This window comes from Numida meleagris, chromosome 3 (assembly GCF_002078875.1).
Source record: "Numida meleagris isolate 19003 breed g44 Domestic line chromosome 3, NumMel1.0, whole genome shotgun sequence".
NCBI classification, from domain to species: domain Eukaryota; kingdom Metazoa; phylum Chordata; class Aves; order Galliformes; family Numididae; genus Numida; species Numida meleagris.
Genome location: NC_034411.1, coordinates 110,866,042 through 110,886,625, shown reverse-complemented (window position 1 = coordinate 110,886,625; position 20,584 = coordinate 110,866,042). Strand labels below are relative to the sequence as shown.

General features: G+C 47.6%; 1 protein-coding gene across 2 annotated transcripts in view; it reads left to right on the top strand.

Moving 5' to 3' along the window:
- The window catches only part of RCAN2 (regulator of calcineurin 2), a 79,940-nt gene that overhangs the window by 42,259 nt on the left and 17,097 nt on the right, over positions 1–20,584 (top strand). Inside the window, exon 1 of one of the 2 annotated variants that reach the window (XM_021393039.1) lies at positions 2,974–3,293. The exons of the other annotated variant lie outside the window; for it this stretch is intronic. Within the exon in view, the coding sequence (XP_021248714.1) occupies positions 3,207–3,293 (87 nt within the window). The 5' untranslated portion in view covers positions 2,974–3,206. Of the gene's footprint in view, positions 1–2,973; positions 3,294–20,584 lie in introns of those variants that run through there. 2 annotated transcript variants of the gene reach the window in all.

Genomic DNA, 20,584 nt, shown 5'->3' with positions numbered 1-20,584 from the left:
GAGAAAAGTAGGTTCTGCTTAGGGATAGGTGAGAAGAGACAATAAATGGAAGTAATTGCCATCTCAGCAAGGCTCCTTTACTAGGATGGAGAGGAAAAATCGCAGTCATTCTGTTCTGAACAGGGATGAATAGTAGAAGCGCAGGAGTAATCGTGCAGAGGAGCAGGTCTGTTTGCACACCGTGTACCAATTTGCGTAAGACGAAGGAGACACGGTACTGAAATGGGTGGATGACAGATATAAAAGCGGGGAAGAAAAGGAAAATGTGCCAAAGCTGTCCTGCATGGCCATGTGCTGTGAGATCTAGGCCCCATCCCTGCTGTGAGAGCACGCTGGGGCCAGGTGTCACCGTCACGTGCATCGCTGAGGATGCTTTCCCCGTGCTTGGCGACCAGCACTCTGTGACTCCTGGTATCTTTTCCCTTTTGGAGATCGTTCCTCTTTTTTCTGCTTCTGCTCCGTGCTGCTGGATCTCCCGCTAGGCTCAGACACACATGACTCATCGCTGCTTTCAGCGCTTCCTTCCAGCTCTTTGAAAACCACTTGGTAACTTTTCACTTTTCTGATGACGTGCTTTTTCCGTCGCTGCCTACTTAGAACTTCGGTCCGGCGTCTGTACTCTGTTTTCCGAGATTCCACATATATATATATATGATATTCAGATACATGAATGAAAGTTCTTCTAAACATGCACAAAAATGGTAACTTCGCATTCTTCCCTAAAAATATTTTACTGTGGTTTGTGCAAAAAACGGGAGTGATTCAGTGAGTGGTGCACGCAAGGGCTGGTTGCCGTGCTGAGCTGTGCCCATTCCTCTGCTGCCTTGCTCTGTCCCAGCCATTTCTGTCCATCTGTATGTTCTTGGGCCAGAAAATCTTCAGCGCTGGGATACGTTTCTATTCTGGTTTTGGATCTTCCTTTGTGATCGCTGCTGGTTGGGTTACTATAAACGCAGTTAGAAAAAAATGGGCAAAGAGTTGAACAGAACTTGGAACGGAAAGTTCTGCTATTAGGTATCAGCTTTGCTGTATCAGCATCTAAATTTACTGCCAGCTCGTGGGGTGAGGAGCTGGCTTCTCTGCAGAGGTTCTTTCATTAGCTAATGTGAAGCTGTGCTTCCCAACTCCTGGTGCCGGCCGAAGAAGCAGGCAGGGAGCTGGGCAGCGTGAGCCTGAGCTGAGCTCCTGCCCTTCGTGTCCGAGCCATCGTGTTGGTGCAGGTGTCTTCGTTCTGACTTTCATCAAGCACATGGCAGGCTGCAGCCCCGTCTGACTGCGCTTCTGCAAAGACATCGGGGCTAGTTCCGCACAGCAGAGTTCAAATTTCCATAGCAAACTGCGTGCACCCTCGCAAAGCGTGGTACAAGCTACAGCATCTGTCTGTGAAGCGCAGCGAGCGCGCGGTCTGTCGCACGGAGCTGTGTGCTGTTAGGTTTGTAGAAGTCAGGAAGAGAAGCACGTGCGTGTTTGCTTTCTGCGCTCTGACGGGCCTGCACTAGTTAAATATTTTAATTCTGCTCGTTAATCTGACTTAGCCGTAAGTGTCATCCCAGGGGCTGCGATATTTGAAAGTGAGTTACGGGTCATGAGAATGAAAAAAAAAAAGAGAAGAAATAGTATTGCAACTTTGGGATGAAGATCGACTTTAAAGTATTTACAAACTCAGGGCTTCTCTTTCACGATCCATTTTCTGCTGCTGCTGCAAAAACCCACCTGGCCAAGCACAAGCAGTCCTGGGGAGCCAGGGGTCTAAAAACGCTTTTGCTTGGTGCCTTTCCTTTCAGCTCAAAACTGTTGTGCTGCTGAAGGAGCAGCTCCAAGGGCAGACGGTGCAGAGGTTGCTTCGTGTGACGTCCTCATTTCAAGGGACACTGGAGTGCTCTGTTCTTTGAAGGGGCTTTGAGTTGCGAAGCGCAGACAGGCATGCCTCTGGTCTTTGGGAAGATGAGTCATAGTGCAACCTGTGTGTGTAAGTAAGGGGATCCAAGGTGCAGGGTTAGGGTTAGGGCTAGGGTTGGGGTTGGGGTTAGGGTTAGGGTTAGGGTCAGGGCTAGGGATAGGGTTAGGGCTAGGGCTAGGGTTAGGGTTAGGGTTAGGGATAGGGATGGGGATAGGGCTAGGGTTAGGGCTAGGGTTGGGGTTGGGGCTAGGGTTAGGGCTAGGGTTAGGGTTGGGGTTAGGGTTAGGGTTAGGGCTAGGGATAGGGTTAGGGCTAGGGTTAGGGTTAGGGTTAGGGTTAGGGATAGGGATAGGGATGGGGATAGGGCTAGTGTTAGGGCTAGGGTTAGGGTTAGGGTTAGGGCTAGGGCTAGGGTTAGGGCTAGGGTTAGGGCTAGGGTTAGGGTTAGGGTTAGGGTTAGGGTTAGGGGTAGGGTTAGGGGTAGGGCTAGGGTTAGGGTTAGGGTTAGGGTTAGGGATAGGGATAGGGATAGGGTTAGGGCTAGGGTTAGGGTTAGGGTTAGGGATAGGGATAGGGATAGGGATAGGGATAGGGTTAGGGCTAGGGTTAGGGTTGGGGTTGGGGTTAGGGTTAGGGTTAGGGCAGGATGTGCTCACTGATCTCATGTGCGGGGTCATGCAGCCTGCCTGATGACAAAGACAACAGCTTGGGAAGCAGAGCGGTGGCTCTCGTGTTGTTTGTCGTTCGTTAGTGCTCTGCTGTAGATTTTAAGGTATCATAAAGTAATGAACGGCTCCGTAGGGCTGGTAGCTGGAAGTGCTGGGTTAATTTACACTCGGAGCGGAGCTGTCGCTGTCAGGCGATCCTTTTTTTTGCCAACATAAGCACTCAGCTGAAACAACAGCTATGACTCAGTTGCCAGCGAACGCTGCTTGAATTGATTTAGTCCGAGTTCGGATTTAGCACGTAATCGTGTTCAATTTGATCCACCGCGCTGCCGGGAGATAAAAGGGTTGGGAAAAAAAAAAAAAAAAAAAAAAAAACAGACGGAGCTTATGTCAGTCCTGGCGGTGATGTCACTGCCGTGAGAGATGGACTAGCGCGCTGCTGTGCTGCGCCGTGCCTGCTCGCTGGGTGGGTGTGCGAGGAGCGGTGCCCAGAGCTGCTGGCCGGAGCTCCCAGCTGCCGGCAGCGCTGAGACAGAGCTCGGGGCTGCTGGATAGCCACCGCTCGTCGAGGCTTGTCTGTTTCCTTCCCACCGCTCGTTCCTTGAGGTTGCTGAGCTCCGTGTGCGCGAGGGGGGGGGATGCCAGCCCGTAGCATGGACTGTGATGTCTCTACTCTGGTCGCCTGCGGGGTGGATGTGGAGATTTTTGCCAGCCAAGAGGTTAAGGTACGCAACTCCGCTTCTTTTCTTACAGATGCTTCCTCCGAAGCCTTGGGGAGCAATAGGAGTTTGTACGTAGCAGTTTTGGGTGAGATTCTGCTGCAGTAGTAGAAGGCAGGCAGTTAAATAATCCGTTAATTAGGGGAGAGGGACGGGGGAGAGGAACGTGCCTGCTTTGTATTGCGTTTCGCTGAGCTGAAAGAAGAGCCTGCTGTTCGCTCTCTAACGATACGAGGAACGGGTTATGTAACCGACATCTGTGTGTGTGCACGCCTCATCTCCGTAACAAATCAGTCACCGTTAATTTCCTAGAGCTATTTTCAGTCCGCTGTCACTTTTTGAGGCCAGCCTTGCCGTGAATGTTATTTATCAGCATCGATGATCTGCGCGTGCCTTTCCTCATCTGAGCAGCAGCGGCTCGCTGCCTTCAGACCCAAGCCAAGCGTGCCGGTGCGACGTCTTTGCGAAGGGTTAAAAGTTAGCGGCGAGCGTGTCGGTGCATCCGCAGCAGAGCAGGGTACGAAAAGTTGTGCATCTTGCCCGTGGTGTGAATACCTCAAAGCCACGGCTTCATTGGAAGGCTCGATATGCCGGGCTCGTAGTCTCTTAATTAGACGTCTGCTGTAGAAAAATCATTGTGCGTAATTGCTTGCTGTTGAAATCAATTACCTTTCTCATTTATTGTGTTACCGCGGGAAAATCACTGCAAATTAAGTTTGAGAGAGGAATTTTAAGTATGCTTTTCACAGGTCATCTGAAAGAGCCCCTACGCATAACACAGTGATATTCAGCAGCTCATTTAAAGGGCACATGCAGACGGCATTGAATTTCTAATCTGACTGCTGTCTTCCTAGTGTTAAAATAAGGAGGTGGAGGGGAAATGCTGTACAAATTTGAGGTCAAGTTCTGAACCCCTCTTCTGTTTAACTCTGAGTCGTACATTGAAGTCAATGGAAATATCTGGAAAAAATGTTTTCATTCGCAAGAGGTTGTGATTTTTATTCCCGTTGCTTTGTTACCAGGTGGTATCATACATACTTCTACAAACGCTTTTAGGTTCCAGCAAGAGATTCCTGTTAATTTGAAAGGCTTTTCTTCCCAATTTAATATTGGATTCAGAGATGACACCGATAGAGGATAATTCTGAGGAGTGGCTCGGGTGGACGGTCCTGCCTGCACTGGGACGCGTTTCCTGGGGTGTTCTGAGCAGTAAAACGTGTGTTCTCTTACTGCCTTTTTTACAATGAACACTGAAATTTAGAAATTAACCGGCGCTGACAGAAACTCACAGCTGGAGTGGCTGCTTTTTAGTGCCTGGTCCATGTTCGACATCAGGCTACGCAAGAAATTGAAGTTGTAGGGATCTTCCTGTATCCTGTAAGGAATAATAGCAGTGAGGAAGTAAAAATCCCAATTCTGTAACATCAGCAGAAAGCTTCCCATTGACTTTGATGAGACTTAGAGTAGCCTGATTTAAACTGCAGCATCCGGAAAGCATGGCTTGAAGTGCACGGGATAACAGTGAACTGAAGGGTTACAGGGACGTTATGGGAATCGAAATCCCTTTCGTGTGCCATTTTACTTGGACTTCCTGTGCTTCGTTTGCTTTGGTTAAAAGTGTCCTATTGTTGATGTCCGAGTTCAAAATGTGTGCGAAGACTCCGGGCGTATTTACATTGGAGACTGCACTGCAGACTGCAGTGCAGCTTAGAAACAGTAAGTCGACTTCGAAGTCATCTGGCTGAGATGCTGAGAGCAGCCTGTCCTCACTGACCCACGGCCCCATGCAATTTTCACCTAGCAGCCAGCAAACTGGTGTCGGAGGTGGCCGGCAGCGCTGCCATAGCCCGGGCCCAGCACTGGGAGCCAACCTCTGCCTGCCCAGCAGGCTGCAGCGTGGGCATCCTCCTTGTTGCAGCCTGAGCACTGCTGATGTTTTAAAGGTGGGGAGAGCTGCTACAAGAAGTTCAGCATAAAAGACACTGGTGTTTTTGCTTATAAAAAGGGCCCTGTTCAATTTTCTATGTTGACAGCGATCGCACCGTGTTTATGTTGACTTTGATAAGGGAATCATCAAGATCTAAGGTTGCAAAAGAAGAATCATGGGATCATTAAGGTTGGAAAAGACCTCTAAGATCAGCTAGTCCAACTGTCAACCCATCTCCGCCATGACCCTAAGAAGGTCGTTTCTGAGAAGAGACGGGTGTGGAAGTTGCAGGAAAAGAGCAAAAGCAAGCGCAGAAGTCCCCGCATTCAACTGCAAGACGCAGGTACTGAAAACTGAAGTTACGTGCTGCTGTTGTGGAAGACCCAAGGACTGAAAACTGAAGTTACACGCTGCTGTTGTGGCCAGGAGCTGCCCGAGGCAAACAGTGGAAGTGCTTGGCTTGTGTTTGCCCTGTAGAGGAGGTGGTAACAGAGCTGGAGCTGCTGCTTTCTGGAGCAGTGGCCCAGAAGTACAGGACTGCACTGCAGGGTTTGGAGTGGAGCAAGCTGCTCAGCTTCTTGCTGCTCTTCCACCCATGGAAATGACCTTAATTCTGCAGGCTCAATGCCCTTAGCATCTGGCAGCCAGACTCGGAAATGCTGTTTTTCCATTTGGCCTTTGAAAGAGGAGAATAATTACTTAGTGCAGAAGGCAAAGCTTTTTAGTTTCAGCACATCTAGTGGCTCATCCTTTCGGCAAACAGAGGCATGTATGGGTGCCCTGAAACTGGCAGCTGGCCACTGTGCTTACACCCATGGTTTGCCAGCCATGAACCCATGCAGCAGGCCTTTGGGTTTCTGTCAGCTGTTGCTCTGAGTTGCCTTTTCTAGCCCAACAATTAGGTCATGCTGATCGAAGTGCTGCTAACTGTGTCGTGCCTGTATGTCAGGAATTAGCGAGCTTGAAGACACCCATGGAAATCACAAAGTGCCATTCTGCTTTGTAGTTCACCTGGGTAATTAAGATTCTTCTTTCAGCACCTCTAGATGATGATTTTATATCATGTTTGTTACATAAGTAATTTGTTGATGAATATCCTGTTTATTTTTAGCAGAGAAATTCTAGACAGTATTGAAACACCGGCAGAGAACTTAAGCTCATACTTCTTACTTAAGCAAGACTTCCTTATATTATTAATTCTTCACGCTCTTCAGTTACGTTCACGTGTCCCATTCTGCCAGGCAGCATGGTGTGATTGGGACAGCAAGGTACAAGGAAACAGAAGACATATTAATGATACAGACTGATTGAATTTGCATCTGATGACAGTAAGGTGATGTAGATAAGAACGTTATCTTAATGCAGGAGAAAAACGGTGTGGAGATGAGCTGGGCACCAGCAGGAGATAAAATAGTTTCACTGTTTTGACCGTGTTGCTTCGGGGGATTAATCCCTGCTGGTGCAGGATCCCTGTCAGTAAACTTGTTTAGTGCAAGTGCTGCCATGAGCATATTGCAGACAACAGCTGTCTGGGATGTATGGTGTGGAGATCAGTCATTGCCGTGCCGTTGCCTGTGGAAAGTTTAGATGCCTGGCTAGATGCCTATCTAGCACAAAAGAATCCTCAGCTCTTGAGGTTTTTCAGCCCCACTCCAGTTCTCCATTTGTGAAAGTGACTCATTCACAGAGATGTTCTGAGGTTTAAGGTTCGAGTGCTCTTAGGTTAGAGTCAAGTGAAGAAAGCTGGAGAGCAAAGGAAGAGTGCTGCTGCCCCTCTGGGTCCTGCTGCTGCCCGGTGGCAGAACCAGGACTTGTCTGGGGAGTTTCAGCATTCCCTTTTTCATATTCTTCTCCTTAGCTGTGTAACCATGATTTATGGGAAGGGACTGCTACACAGTGATAAGACTCCAAAAAACTAGAGATAAAGAGGAAAGCAAACAACAGCATGACTACCAAAAGAATCCTGTTAGCTAGAGGGCCTGTTTTATAACCTCTTCTGCTAGTATTTTCTGTACCTGATAGTCAATTTTGTATGAAGTTTTGCATCTGTGAAATCTTCTCAGATCCAAGTAGAGGACCCAAATCTTCTGGGTTTGTTTGCCTGTTTGTTTTTGTGGGAAGAAGGGGACAGGGAGGTTCTTTTCCCAGAATTTGTTTTTCTAGGCTAAGTTGTTTTCAGCTCTGTAGTGATCTAGTGTCATGTTCCTCTGAAGCTCTGTATGTGTGCATCGTTTTCTCTCAAGCGTTATCAATAGTTTGCTGCTTCTTAACACAGCCTAAGGTTTGATGTTGAGAGAAGCAGCATTTTTTCAGACAGACATCTGTTCCATCCCTATTTTAACAAACACGTTATCGATAGATTAATGGATATGCTTCATGGTTGGCTGGTTCTTCCTTTAATATTTAAAGGAAGGAGTTAAATAATCTGCTAAGCTTTCATCATTTGCATGCCAAGCAACATATTTGCTTTGGAAGATATTATCATATGCAAAATGCAACAACCATGACAGTGTGATTTCAAGCAGTGAATTCTTCCTTGGTGAAGAGATGCTGAACAAAAAGAGTAGCACAGTTTATCAAACAGTTGAATAACACACACATTGCCAAGGTTGAGAAGCCAGCCAAGCAAAGTGGCTGACTACTGCTCAGTTATTGCAGGGTTTTCTGTTGTCCATCCTGGTGCCAGGGCTGCCTGCATAGGCTCAATTATTATTTTTTTCTGTCCAAATAGTAAACCTCTCCCCCTTTTTCTCCTTGGCAATGCATCTCAAGGCACATACAGCCGTAAAGTTTGGCTCCAGCCTATGCTTTCTGTCTAGAAATGAAGTTTATTTCTGCTTTGTTCATGTCAGTTCCTGACAGCGGATCACTTTCTCATAACATCAGTGTTGCTAAGATGCATTTAATTGCCTTCATTTGGTATTTCTAGTGATGCTCAATCAAGGAAAAGCCCTTGACGGCAGTAGCTCTGATGGAGTACGCAGCCCCACTGTCACTGAAGGATCCTCTGTAGCAAACGGTGAGGTGGGAAAGCAGATCACAGAGTCAGTGAGTATCCCCCAGAGGACATGGAGTCCAGGCCTGGGCCCCACGCAGCACCCCAAACCCCAGCCCCATGGCTGAGAGCAGTGTCCCACCGCTCCCTGTGAGGAGCTGCAGCCGCCATGAGGCCTCCCCTCAGCCCGCTCTGCTCGGGGCCCACCAGCCCAAGAGGCCTCAGCTGCCCTCGTATGTCTTCCTCTCCAGGCCCTTCCCCATTTTTGTAGCCCTCATTAGAATGCTCTCTAACACTTTGATGTCCTTTTTGTACCGCGGCACTCAATGCTGCACCCACTGCTGGAGGCGAGGCCGCACAGAGCACAGTGGGACAGCCCTGCCCTGGCCTGCTGGCAGCGCTGGGCCTGGTGTCCCCGGGGCAGGGCTGGCCCTGTTGGCTGCCAGAGCACCCTGCTATAACCAGGGCCCACAGAGCCCTTGCCACAGAGCTGCTGTCCAGCCTCTCGTCCCCCAGCCTGTACGTATCGCCAGGGCTGTCCCATCCCAGCTGCAGATTTCCCAGGGCTGCAACTTGTCGGAATCTCTTTACAAGGCCTCTTCCTCAAAGGAGTCAACAGCTACTCTCAGTTTAGTGTCATCCAGTCTTACCCAGCATTCTTTCACATCCTTCGTCCAAGCCACTGATGAAAACATTGAAGAGGCCCTAAAATGGAGCCCTGTGGGAGCCCACCACTGGCTGCCAGTTTGATGTAAGCCTGTTACCAGAACCCTTCTAGCCCAGCCTTTCAGCTGGGTGTTCCCCCATCACGTTGTGCCTTTGCCTTGCTGTATGCTGGGCAATTTTTCCAGAAGGATCCTGTGAGAAACAGTATCGAAAGCTTTAGTGCCTCTGGCTAACAGCCTCCCTTGGTGCAGTGTTCCTCAGCCTGCTGCCCGTCTCCTTCCAGCTCGCTGCTCAGAAGGCTTTGCCATTATGTCTCCTCTGGGATTAAGCAGTTGGATGGGGCTGAATGAAGCTACGTATGCATGTGGCACAACGTACTTTGTAAACCTTACCAGGGCCTCTTATATTCCTAAAATATCTCATTTTGACTTTGTCTTCCGTTCTGCTTCATCTTTCCGGAACGTGAGGAGGAATTGCTTTCCCTTCTTATTATCGTCCCTTGTGGTGGATGATACTAGAAATAAATAACAATACTCTATGTACGCTTTCAAAAGTTTCCAAACAGGTTAAGATGCAACGTGTCAAATTTCGAGTGTTCTGGGTGACACTACTTTCAGCAAATGGACGTAGGTAATTTGTGTGTGATTTCAGATTTCAGCTGCTAATGGAAAAGTCGTTCACAGCAAGTACTTCTGGTGAAAAAGATGATGAAGCACGCTTTTGAAAGAAGGACAGTCTCAAATCAGATGGGTGAGGAAAGTTATTTTCTTTGTAAAGTCATCTTCTCCAAATTTACAGAGCTGGTAAATAGTGTCTCCTGAGAGGATTATCTGAGCGCTCGAGGAGGGCATGAGAATTAGCAGTTAACAAGGCACTTCTGAGTGTGTAATGCAGATTATCCATCCGGATGCAGAGGAGAGATGGGACGTACATTACGAAATTGCTGTGGCTAGATCGGAGACTCCTTCTGCTTTGCAGCATTTCAGGGATTTATATATGAAGTGAAAATCAAGTGTGCAAAATCACAAAATGGATTTCAATTATCGGTGAATTTTAATGAGAGCAAGGAAAGTTCTGTAATACCTAAGAGGAAAGGGGAGCACAATGTGCAAATCCATAAACAGCAAGAAGGCAGCGCATCACGCTGCAGAGAGGATAAAAGCATGACTGATTTCTCGTGTGTTTGTATGAAGAGTTTGACAGATGATCAACTTAATAGAAAGAAGTAAAGCCACCCCTCTGATGGCCAGAGCAGAGAAAGAGTGCCAAAAATACAGAGCTATGGTGGAGTTATTGAAGAGTACAGGACCTGATGGAACCTACCAAACAGTGCTTTAGGACAGAGCTGAAATAATCTTTCCACTGTTGGAAACTGTCTTTGGGAATTCGGAGGTCACGGAGAGGTGGAGGATGGGAAGAGGGAAGAAGCAGCATTTGTGCTTAAAAGAAGGAGGGCGAGGAAGGCCTGCATAATTACAGATCATTTTCTGTAACTTGAATTCTGGTAGGTATGTTTGTGAGTTTTTAGGAAGTATTAGGGCCTGGGTCGTCTAGAGCAAATCACGTTCACTCGGCCGCCTTTGTTATTTGGCACGGCAACTGGGTAGGTGGCACAGAGGAGATGTGGAAAGGAGATATTTTGACTGACGCTTTCACGCTGTTCAACTAGTCATCGTCGTCGTAACGTCATAATTCCCGTAAGCTGGGTGCCCAGTTTTTTCAAGATCCCTAAACCAGCAGTGTGTAGCACTCGTTTTCCAGTGCTTGTGAAGCTGTCACCATGGGTGATCCTGGGCACTTTGCAGCAGGCGGGCGCTTCCTGAACGCGCTGGCAAGCGGTGAGTATGGGTGCAGCGTTCTTGGACTCACTGTAACATTGTGCAGCCACAGTTGGTCTGGGCTCGGTGCTGACGTGGCTCTGCTCGGTTGAGGCTTGCTGCTGCACGTGGGCTGTTGTCTCTTCAGGCTAGTTTGACTTCTCAGATGTGCGTTTTTGGTCTGTAAACTGAGATGTTGTTGTCTTGTTTACAGATCCTAAGAAGACTAGGAAGTGTGAGAAGCACTACCTTCAGCTTTCCAAACAGCTGAGCTAGCGGGGGAACTGTAGGGCTGTGCAACCAGCCGGCCTCCTGCAGGCTGCTGCTGGTCCTTGAGCCATCATTGAACTGAAGGAAAAAGGAAACCAATTCTTATTAATGGTTGCAGCTGGGATCAAAGCCAACCGCAGGGCCGTAATAGTAACAAGTACGCTGCTTATGTTAGACAGAAGTAAATTATTGATGTACTTAAGTTTTAGAGATTTGGGAAGTTGATTTTTTTTTTTTTTTTTTTATAGCGAATGAATAAAGATGAAAGGCTTTGAGATGTCTATTTCTTGCTTTCATAGCAGATAACCAGGCTGAAGCAGTTGAAAAACGACAGTGATTTACAGCAGCGATTTAAGCGGCACGCCATCCTCGCTCCCAAAGTAGTGATATTTCTTGGGCTAAGGGGAAGGACCTTGGTGTCACTAAGGACTGCTGAATGAAAACGTTTGCTTGGCATCTAGTAGCAGTCCTGAAGCAGATGACCCAGTGCATGCTGCATCCGAAACGTAACAGAACGTTTTTGAATCTCACTGGCTAGATGTTTGCTATTTGATATAGTGTGAAGCAAGCAGAGCTGGAGGACATGAGGGGCTTTAGACACAGAAAGATTCAAATGTCTTTGATAAGGAGAATTTACTTTGTGGGAAAAGTAATTTGCACAGATGTGGAAAGCTGAGAAATGGGAATGTGCCGAGTGTGTGTAAAACAAAGCAGTGGACAGTAGCTGCAGATCAGTGTATCTTCAACTACGCTGTTTTGTGGCTTGCCTGTAGGACGCTTCCATTGCTTTCAAGCTCCTGATTTATCTGACCCTCCGTGTTTTCTATCAAATTGAAGGTGTTTCTGTACCAAGCCTGGATCTACTGTGTTTCTGATCTGCATACCTCTTAGAGTAGGCTGCACTGAGGGACTTACAGGCTGAATGTGTTCACTTCTTGTTGATCATTTGTCCTTAATTAAATATCACTATCCTGTTCTGATTAAGGAAACACTTGCACCTTCAGCTCCATTCACCACTGAGACTGAAAAGTATAGGTTCTGTCCTGGAGCTTCCAGTGAACATGGCCTCTGCAGCACGGGGCTCTGCGGGTGGGTGCACGCACACCAGGCTGAGCCATCTGTGGGACCCTCTCGGCTTGTTGCTCTCGTGGATTTTTATGTCCCTTACAACCTAGGCGCACCAAACTCGAGTGCTTTGAAAGTCTTACTTCAAAGTCAGACTCCTTGAAATGTGCACTGTGGACTTGTGTGCCATTAGGTAACTTCAGGAGGCAGAGACACAGCCAGACAGTGCCACGCAGCAAGAAGCTGGACTCTGCAGGGTGCCACCTATTTTTATATGTCCTACTTGGTGTTTTTTTTTTAAGCATCATTTTCATTAAAAAATAGAATCCCAATTTGGTTACCCCTCTGGCTGCCAGTCACTGGCTTTGTTGCCATCTTGCTGCTTCCCCAGTGGCTCTGGATACGAGCCTTCATGGAGAGCGGCTTCAGTTTCATAATGCCAGTCCGGTATCTTTTTAATATCATGCTGCTATTGATATATTTTTTGCATCAGGAAATGAAAATGATGTTGATGAAAAGCAGTGCTGTTTTTAGCTGTAAGATAGGATTAGTCTACTTTCCAGTTCTTGTTTCGAAGCAAAATCTGTGCCAACTGGAAATTATCCAGTCGGTTGAAAGAGGACATGGGAGCAGTTTGGTCAGGAATATTTGCTTTTCCACCCTGGGGTTACTTCCATCTGCCCACTAAAACAATTATATCACTGCAAGACTGAAATTCCCTCATCCGTATCCTGCCTGGCAGTGGTCAGTGCTCGTGGCTTCTGAGGTAGGCAGAAACCATCGCCCTCCGTCCTCCCCATGGAACTCATTGGAAGTCCAGGCCTGGCGTCCCAGTAACCCCTGTGAGCTCCAGGAGCCTCCCAAAGCCTTCTCCCTCCAGCCACCACACGTCCCTTTTCTGAGCTTCTAAGGTAGGTTTCGTTAGGCTCTGTAGCCCTGTAGAGATGTCGCACTGTGTAGTAGAAATCACAACAGTGTATTTTTTTCAGTTAGCTATGTAGAACACTACGGGGCGTTTCTCGGGGACGTTGGAGCAGCTTGGGGTGCTGGAGTGCTCCAAAGGCTCTGCCCTGTCTCTGGGGATAAAACAACCTCTCAAAGTGTACAGCCCATTTTTTCACCAAAGAATACTAAACTGGAAAGCATTGGTTTTTTTCATAGGAGAGTGGAGAAATGGATGTTACAGGGACAATGTAAAAGCAGCTTAAAGGGAAGAGTCTATCATCTCTGTCCATGCAGATGCTTTCCTTCCATTTTCTGCCATGACCTGCAAAACAGATACACAGCTACACTTTCCAAAATGGGAACCACATTTAAATCAACTGTATCCAGCAGATTGTAGCTAATCCGGGGCTCCTCTATGGGCACCCGAGGAGTGGGAGAGAATGCTACAGTGACAGTGTCTTATGGTGGCCTCTTCCAGTACAACTGGTAGATGTGAACACTTCTGTCCATGAAAGTTCTGCCACTGGAAGTTAGGAAGAACAGATACCTGTAGTTATCCTTCACTTCTTCCTATGAGAAGGCAGAAATGCACACGCTGGTGGCTTTGCACTTCTTTATGGCACAGTTCTTGTTGTGAGAGGAGTCTACATCCTATGTAATAATAAAAATGAATTTATTTTATATTCTGCTTCCTGTAAATACATCGTCCCAACCATTTGCAATTCTTTTTGTGCACAGATTCATCTTTCACGTACTTTGTCATTGTTTTCCTCTTCCATCATCCTTTTTTTTTCTTCCCCATTTAAGCCATTTCTGTATCTAGAAAAGGAAATAGGAACTAGAACAAAGAAAAGTATCTCAAGAGGACAATAGTGCTCGCTGTTACTCAGCAAAATGTGAAGAGAGGTGCTGTATTAACCACGCACAAACGCAGGCAGGTGTGCTGGGTTGTGGTGTAAGCATCTCTCGTGTGTTCCTGAACCCTGGTGTCCTTCTGCAGCCCATCAGGCAGCATTTGTGTGGGTGATGTTCTGGTCACAGTGTGTGACCAGTTTGATCCTATTCTGTCTCCCAGGCTTTGCTGCACGGGCCACAGTGTTTCTGGAATGGGTCCTGGAAGGGGATCCCATATCCCTCCCTTTGCTGTGTGTGTAAGCACAAAGTTTCATCCCCGTTTTCTTTTTTCCCTCACCCGTACACATTTGTTTCTGAAGGAAGGTACTGACACGGGATGCCTGTGCATAGCATTAGGCTTGAAACACCGTTCACTTGTCATTTCAGTGGGTTTTCTGCAGGCTGCGTTGAGTCCCTCGGCTGGCAGCGGCCCGCTGCTGCTCCCGCTGTGCTTTGTCGTACACTGAGGCTCCTGACTGAGCTCCTAGGAGCCACTCAGATGGAAACAGAAAGCAGACCTGCTCGAACAATTTACAAATGAAGTGTAAGACGGAATGACAGATGGTCCAGACAGCCTGGCAAGAATACGGAACAGTAAAACAGCGCGATGGGAGCGTTAGGCTGCGGTCACAGCGCTGCGTGTTTTGTGCTATAATTGCGGGCACCAGTAGCACGGAGAAGGGCAGGGGAGGAGGCGAGGTCTTCCTTGCTTTGTGCCTTCGTGCAGGGGTGCAGAGCCCTTCAGTGCAAACCGGCTCCCACGTTTCTGTCTCTGGTCGGCTGTTTCTCTTTTTCTGAAGCCCTGTTCAGAAGGGATTTTCGTACTGAGCTTCTGAGAAGGTGTGCTGGTGGGTCAGTGACTTTTCCTTCTATACTTTTCCAATTGCTAAGTATTAATTAGAAGCAGATCACGAAGGAGCAAGAGATTTTCTTCCCCTGTCCTTCCTGTTTGCTTTCATAGGGAGTTGCTTTCAACACTGATTTTGCCCTTTCTAAATCCAGATAGGCTGAAACTGTATTTCTAATTCTGTTAGCACGGTTTGCATTTGTTTGCGTTTTGCACTGGGACTGGAAAAGAAAGAACATTCCCCATGACTGTGATGAGAAACAGCTGAAATGCTGTAAATGCTGATCACTGCAGGCGAAGCAGTAAATCAGGAATGGGCAAGGCAGGCATTTTATTTGTTTAAACTGTCCCATGGCTTTTTCTTGTTTGTTTTTCTACTTAACCGGGTTGGCAAAGGCAGGGAATGAATAGCATGTATTTCATGGATGTTTTACAACATTACATCTCCAAGTGCATAAATAAAACAAAGCGCTTCAGCTCTTTAGTGTTCTCTTTATTTCATTCTTACATTCAGCTTCTGTCCAGTGGGGTTCTGCCTGCGTGTCACTGACACCAACAGAGGTGTCCCCTGGCACTCCCATGGACTCAGTACAGACTTCTCAGAGCAGGAGCTCCTACACCATGCATCTTTCCAACTGGATTTCTGGATGCTTACAGGAGGAGCGTGCTCCTGAATGGACGTGGAAGACGGTCCCCCTCAGAGCACTGAGATGACTGTTAAGTTTGCGAAGGTCACTGAAGAAGCGTAGTGAGAGAATGAACATGGCCTTTTTCACAGTCCCTGCGTTTAGGCTGTTAGTACTTTTGTGCATTCTTGCTCATAATAAATAACTTTGTAACCCTCCACATGTTTGACTGGCAACCCCTTATGGATTACTGTCTCTTAAATTTTAATTATTCGGGGCTTTTTCGGGAGCATCAGCTTACTGTGGTTGTGAGAGATAATAGTGGCTCGAGTCTCCATTGACACATGCTTTAGCCTGAGCTGGGGCTTCTCAGGAGGCAGCGCTCTTCGTTGACTGGCTTCCATTCACCTACAGATCAGTCCATGCCGTGGGTTCCTCTCAGATGACACAAGTCTGGCCATGTGCCTGGCACGCTCTGGCTGCTGTCGGGCATGGTGTCCATGGCTGCTGGTCAGAAAGTCCTCAGCACCAGCTGTGCAGCCCTGCTCCTGCTGGAACACCTTATTGGTAGGAACATAGCGGCTATTGGTTGAAAACAATGGAGGTTATTTTTCTTCCACACCTTTGTTTGCTCAATTAAGGTAATAGGTACTTGAAGAATTACTGATGCAGGGTAGATATACGCGCAGCAATTTCTTGTGCTGCCAATTAGCTGTTGGGTTTAAATGTCTCCAGCAATAAGACAGAATTGATAGCCGGTATCTTACTGGATGCGTTCTTAAATCCAATGCAGAACAGCTCCTGGAGTTCATTATATACCTTATTTTCTCATTTATCGTGTGAATTCTTAAATAAAATAATGAAGAAAACCAAGCAAGCAGCCAAAAGCACAAAACACCAGGTGCTTATTGCAGGGCAGCCCGCTAGAACCTTTTCTTACTGCTAAATTACCGGCGTTATTTTTATCATTCTCGAGCCAAAATGCAAAGCTGCTTTTTGGAAAGGCAGGAATTGCTTTCGGTCCTTCACCAACTCTCTCTTCCATTTCTTCCCGGCTGCCAAACACCTGCATAAATGAATAAAGATGGAGGAGTGCTGCACAACATAGCGTCCAGCGCGTGCCCATGGAAGCCGTTCCTCAGAGCGCAGACCCGTGTCTCTGCAGAACGTTTCCTGGTACGGGGGCAAAACCAACAGCTCCATTCATCCCGCGGGCACGCGGCCAGCCGGCTTGAGAGAGTGCTTCCATTGCTGCAAGCAGCGAGCGCGGCATCTGGAACTGGAACCAGAGCGCTGCAAACACGGAGCGTTCCAAAAGCCGTCGCGGGCTATACGGCAAAACAGCAGCGCTCCTACGGAAGAGAAATGTGAGGCGCGGATTTTTCTTTTAGCTCAATCATTGGGTGTGAAATTGAATTGAGAAGGCTCCAAAGTGTATTAAATCACCCCCTCGGCATTGCCACGGGAACAGTTTGTTTCGTCTTGAAGGCGCCTTTGGTTTCCAGATCAGTGGAGCTGAGCGGGAGGAGCGTGCGTCACTCGGAGGTAAGCAGGGATGTGAGTTGGTTAAAAACAGAAAAGGCAGCGCAGCAAGATCCTGCGCCCCTGACATTTGTCAGCCACTTTGCAACGTGAGTGCTGCTTCCGTGAAGCTGTGGGGCGGAGATGGTCACCATCCCCTTCGCCATGCCGATGAGTTGGAAGTGGAACGTCGATGTGTTCGGTTCAGTTGCTTTCGGGAGGCGAGGCTGCCTTGCTGTGTTCTCCAGGAGCTGTGCGGTGCTGCTGCTGAGCTGCTGTTCCTGGCCAGGCTGCCCTGGATGTGCTCCTGCTGCCCCAGCATGACGTGGAACTCTTGAGCTTCTCCAGCCTGGCGTTTCCTGCCTGTTTCTTTCTCACCGCCATCTCAGGGGAGATGTCGAATTGCACGTGTTTGTGTCACACCGTGTAATGTCTGTTACGTTCTCAAAGTCTCTTCCCAGAGCAAGATGCTGAATGTGTAAGCAGAAAGCCTGCTGTAGGGAACCTGCTTTAGCTGGGGGTTGGATGGGTGATCTCAGGAGGTCCGTTCCCACCCCTACGATTTGCAAACCTTTTATCTGGTATTTTTGGCATTAGAATGCTCCTGACATGCAGTGAGGGAACCCTGCATGCAGCCTTCAGGATGTACCAGCACTACGTAGGGGCCTCCAAAGCAGCGCTCAGCTAACACAGCGAAGAGGTTCACTGCAAAGAGCAGAGCAATAAGGTCACTCATTATCTGGAATACAGGACGTGTATTCTGTCTTATCACATAGTAAGACCTAAAGGTACTGAGAACCTCTGCAATATCAATGGGATTGCAATAGTACAAATGAATAAATCCCAGCTGGTTTGTTGGTTGTTTTATTTGTTCGTTTGCTTGTTTGTTTTGTTTCTGACATCATGGAATCACGGAATAGCCTGGGTTGAAAAGGACCTCCAAGATCATCCAGTTTCAACCCCCCTGCTGAGTGCAGGGTCACCAACCACCAGACCAGGCTGCCCAGAGCCACATCCAGCCTGGCCTTAAAAGCTTCCAAGGACGGGGTGACTTGCCCCTCCCAAAGTGCAGCCTTGTCTGTTTTGGCTTCATTTCATCTGTACTGCTTCACTTTGTCTTTGGCCCACCACCTACCTGACCTCCACCCCTGTGCAGAAGGGCAAGCACAGAGCTACAGGCAGCGTGAATGGGGGAGGAGGCTTGTGTCATTTTGTTGGTGTGCTGAATGCTTGTGCAATCTTGAAAGATTTGAGTGCTGAGTTTAAAATAAATAACAGTGATCTTGTAAAAAGCACAAAGAAAACCAAGCTCTCTGTACCTCTGTGGATGCTCTGATCTAAATGCAGTTTTCTATTCAGGAGGAGGCGAGTAGAACTTTGCACTGGCTTCCAAGCTTATTGGAAGTTTATTATTATTTTCTCCAAGGGGAGAAATACGCTGTTAAACAATATGGTAGCAGGGCAGGCGTTGCAGCATGCTTCCATTGCATCTAAAACCTACCCTGATGAACGACAGCTGGAAGGGCACGTTGCTGTCTTTATTTTTTGGTGATGTTTCCGCCTACTGGATCGTGAGGAATCCCTTTTGATAACAGCAAATGTTGATGAGGCTGCTGCTGACGCTAGCTTCTCGCAGGAGCTCTTCCCATTTCATGTGTTTTCACCCTTTGCTTGAGTTGCGTCAGACTGCTTCCTTGCCTTCTGTGCCTCATGAAATAACCGGTAGAAGCTCCTCAAGTGAGCTGAATTCTTGGCGGTTCCGTTGAGATAAATTTGCAGAAATGAGCCCATTTTATGGACTTTGGAAACTGGAGAAGCGTGTGTGTTGTCCCCTACTCTTTTCTTCCTACCCTTTCCATGTAATCAGCCTTTTTTGAATACTTCTAGGCCAATGGCATTTTCATACTTTACAGCTGTAATGCTGAATAACTTCCTGAATTTGAGCCCGACTCTTTTAATGGAGGTCTTTGTTTCATACCAGCACTGTTGGCTGTTTCAACACAGTTAGTTCCCATCCCTTCACCGTTTCTGATGGCCTTAGATACAGCATGCCTCTGCTGCCTCTTATTCTTTGTATCCCCAGCAGAGATCACCCCCGCCGCCCAGCACCCGGCCATCCTGCAGCCCCTGCTCTTGCTCTCCCCACCAGCCTCCATCTGCCTTGGTCTTGGGTGACAAGAGCCTACACGACCACATCAGCCCATTACAGAGCTCTTGATGTGGCACTGGCGTATCTCAATGGTGAAATTGGAGGGAGCTGTTGGAAGTGGTGTCATATATTATGATGTATGGTCCTAGAAAATAAGAAGTATGTTGTATCAAAATAATATATATGTGAGGATTGAAGTGTTCCACATCGGTGACTCTCTCGTCCCTCTAGGGTGAGCAGCGCTACCCATCCTTGGTGCTGTAAACTGGGAATTGCTTCATTCTTGGGGAGGCTTTGTTTGTAGACCCAAAGAGCACAGCCTCTGCACGATCTATCCAATTCCATCTTCCATCCTTGTGCCGCACAAGAGATGTGTGGTGTTACCACTGCTGTGGCTGTGTGGAAACAGAAGGCATTGAGCTCTAGGAGATGAGTTTCTTCTAGGGAAACTGATCTCAAGTGCAGAACTCAGGAGAAAAATGTTTCGTTCTTGTAAGTTATGTCTTGGTTGTTGTATACAATTAGTTCCTTGCTTGGATTCTCTTTTATGTAGACGAACTTGAAGAATGGAAATTGAAAAAATGTTTGTCTTGTTTGCCTACAAAACTCTAAGAGCAAGGATTAGACTGAAGTTTTAAATCACAGCCATCTCCTAAATCAAATGTGTAACAGCGGTGATAATGAGTGTAAACATGCTGAACAATAAAATGTGATTTGTGTTCTGAGTTCTAGGGCTCTAATCCAAGGCTCACTGATGTCTGTGGAAAGACTTCCATTGATTTGAATTAGGCCTTGGCTTTTGTCCTGAATGAGCACAATACCAGTGGAGCTATTCATGAAAGAAATGTTTGGGAATAAATCACAGGGACGTAGAGCTGGAAGGAACTTGCTGTGGCAAAAGCCCATTCACTTGCTAATTCGGGCAGCCCTGTTTTACTTGTTGTGTCAATACTTTGTCACAGTCCCGTACACAAACTAACCACATTCGGTCTTAGAAATACCTGCTGCTGTTGCTGCTGTAATAGGAAGGCTGTTTCTGAACCGTTCCCCTGATGTGTGCAACCTTTCCTAACGCTGAGCCCAAACCTGCTCAGGCCAGTTGTTTCTGCCTGCTTTATGCCAGCGTAGCCTTTGGTTTCAGTGCTTGTTCTTTGCCCTCTGTGCCATTCTGGTAAGTTGCTGATGACGGTCAGGTCTCCTCTCAGGATTTGCTATGCTAAATAAGCCAAGCCTTTTCATTTCTTATTCAGTAAGTTGCTCTTTTATCTTAGTAGCCTTTGTCTGAACCTATTCCCGTTTGGCTTAATCCTTCTGGGACACAGGCAACAAAAGCTGTAATTTTAATGAGGTGGAGTGGCTTTACATCAAGTTGTTAATACTTTCCTCGCTGTACGGGAAATGCTTTTCCAGATGCATCCAGCGTTTTGTTCGCCTCCTTCCAGCTGCGTTTCCATGAGCAGTTCTGCTCTGCGTCGTGCAGGATCCCCGTTCCCCGGGCGAGCTCCCCCCATGGGGGGCACGGCGTCCACGAGGGACAGAGGGACAACCAGTGTGGGATGGAGGGACAGAGGGACA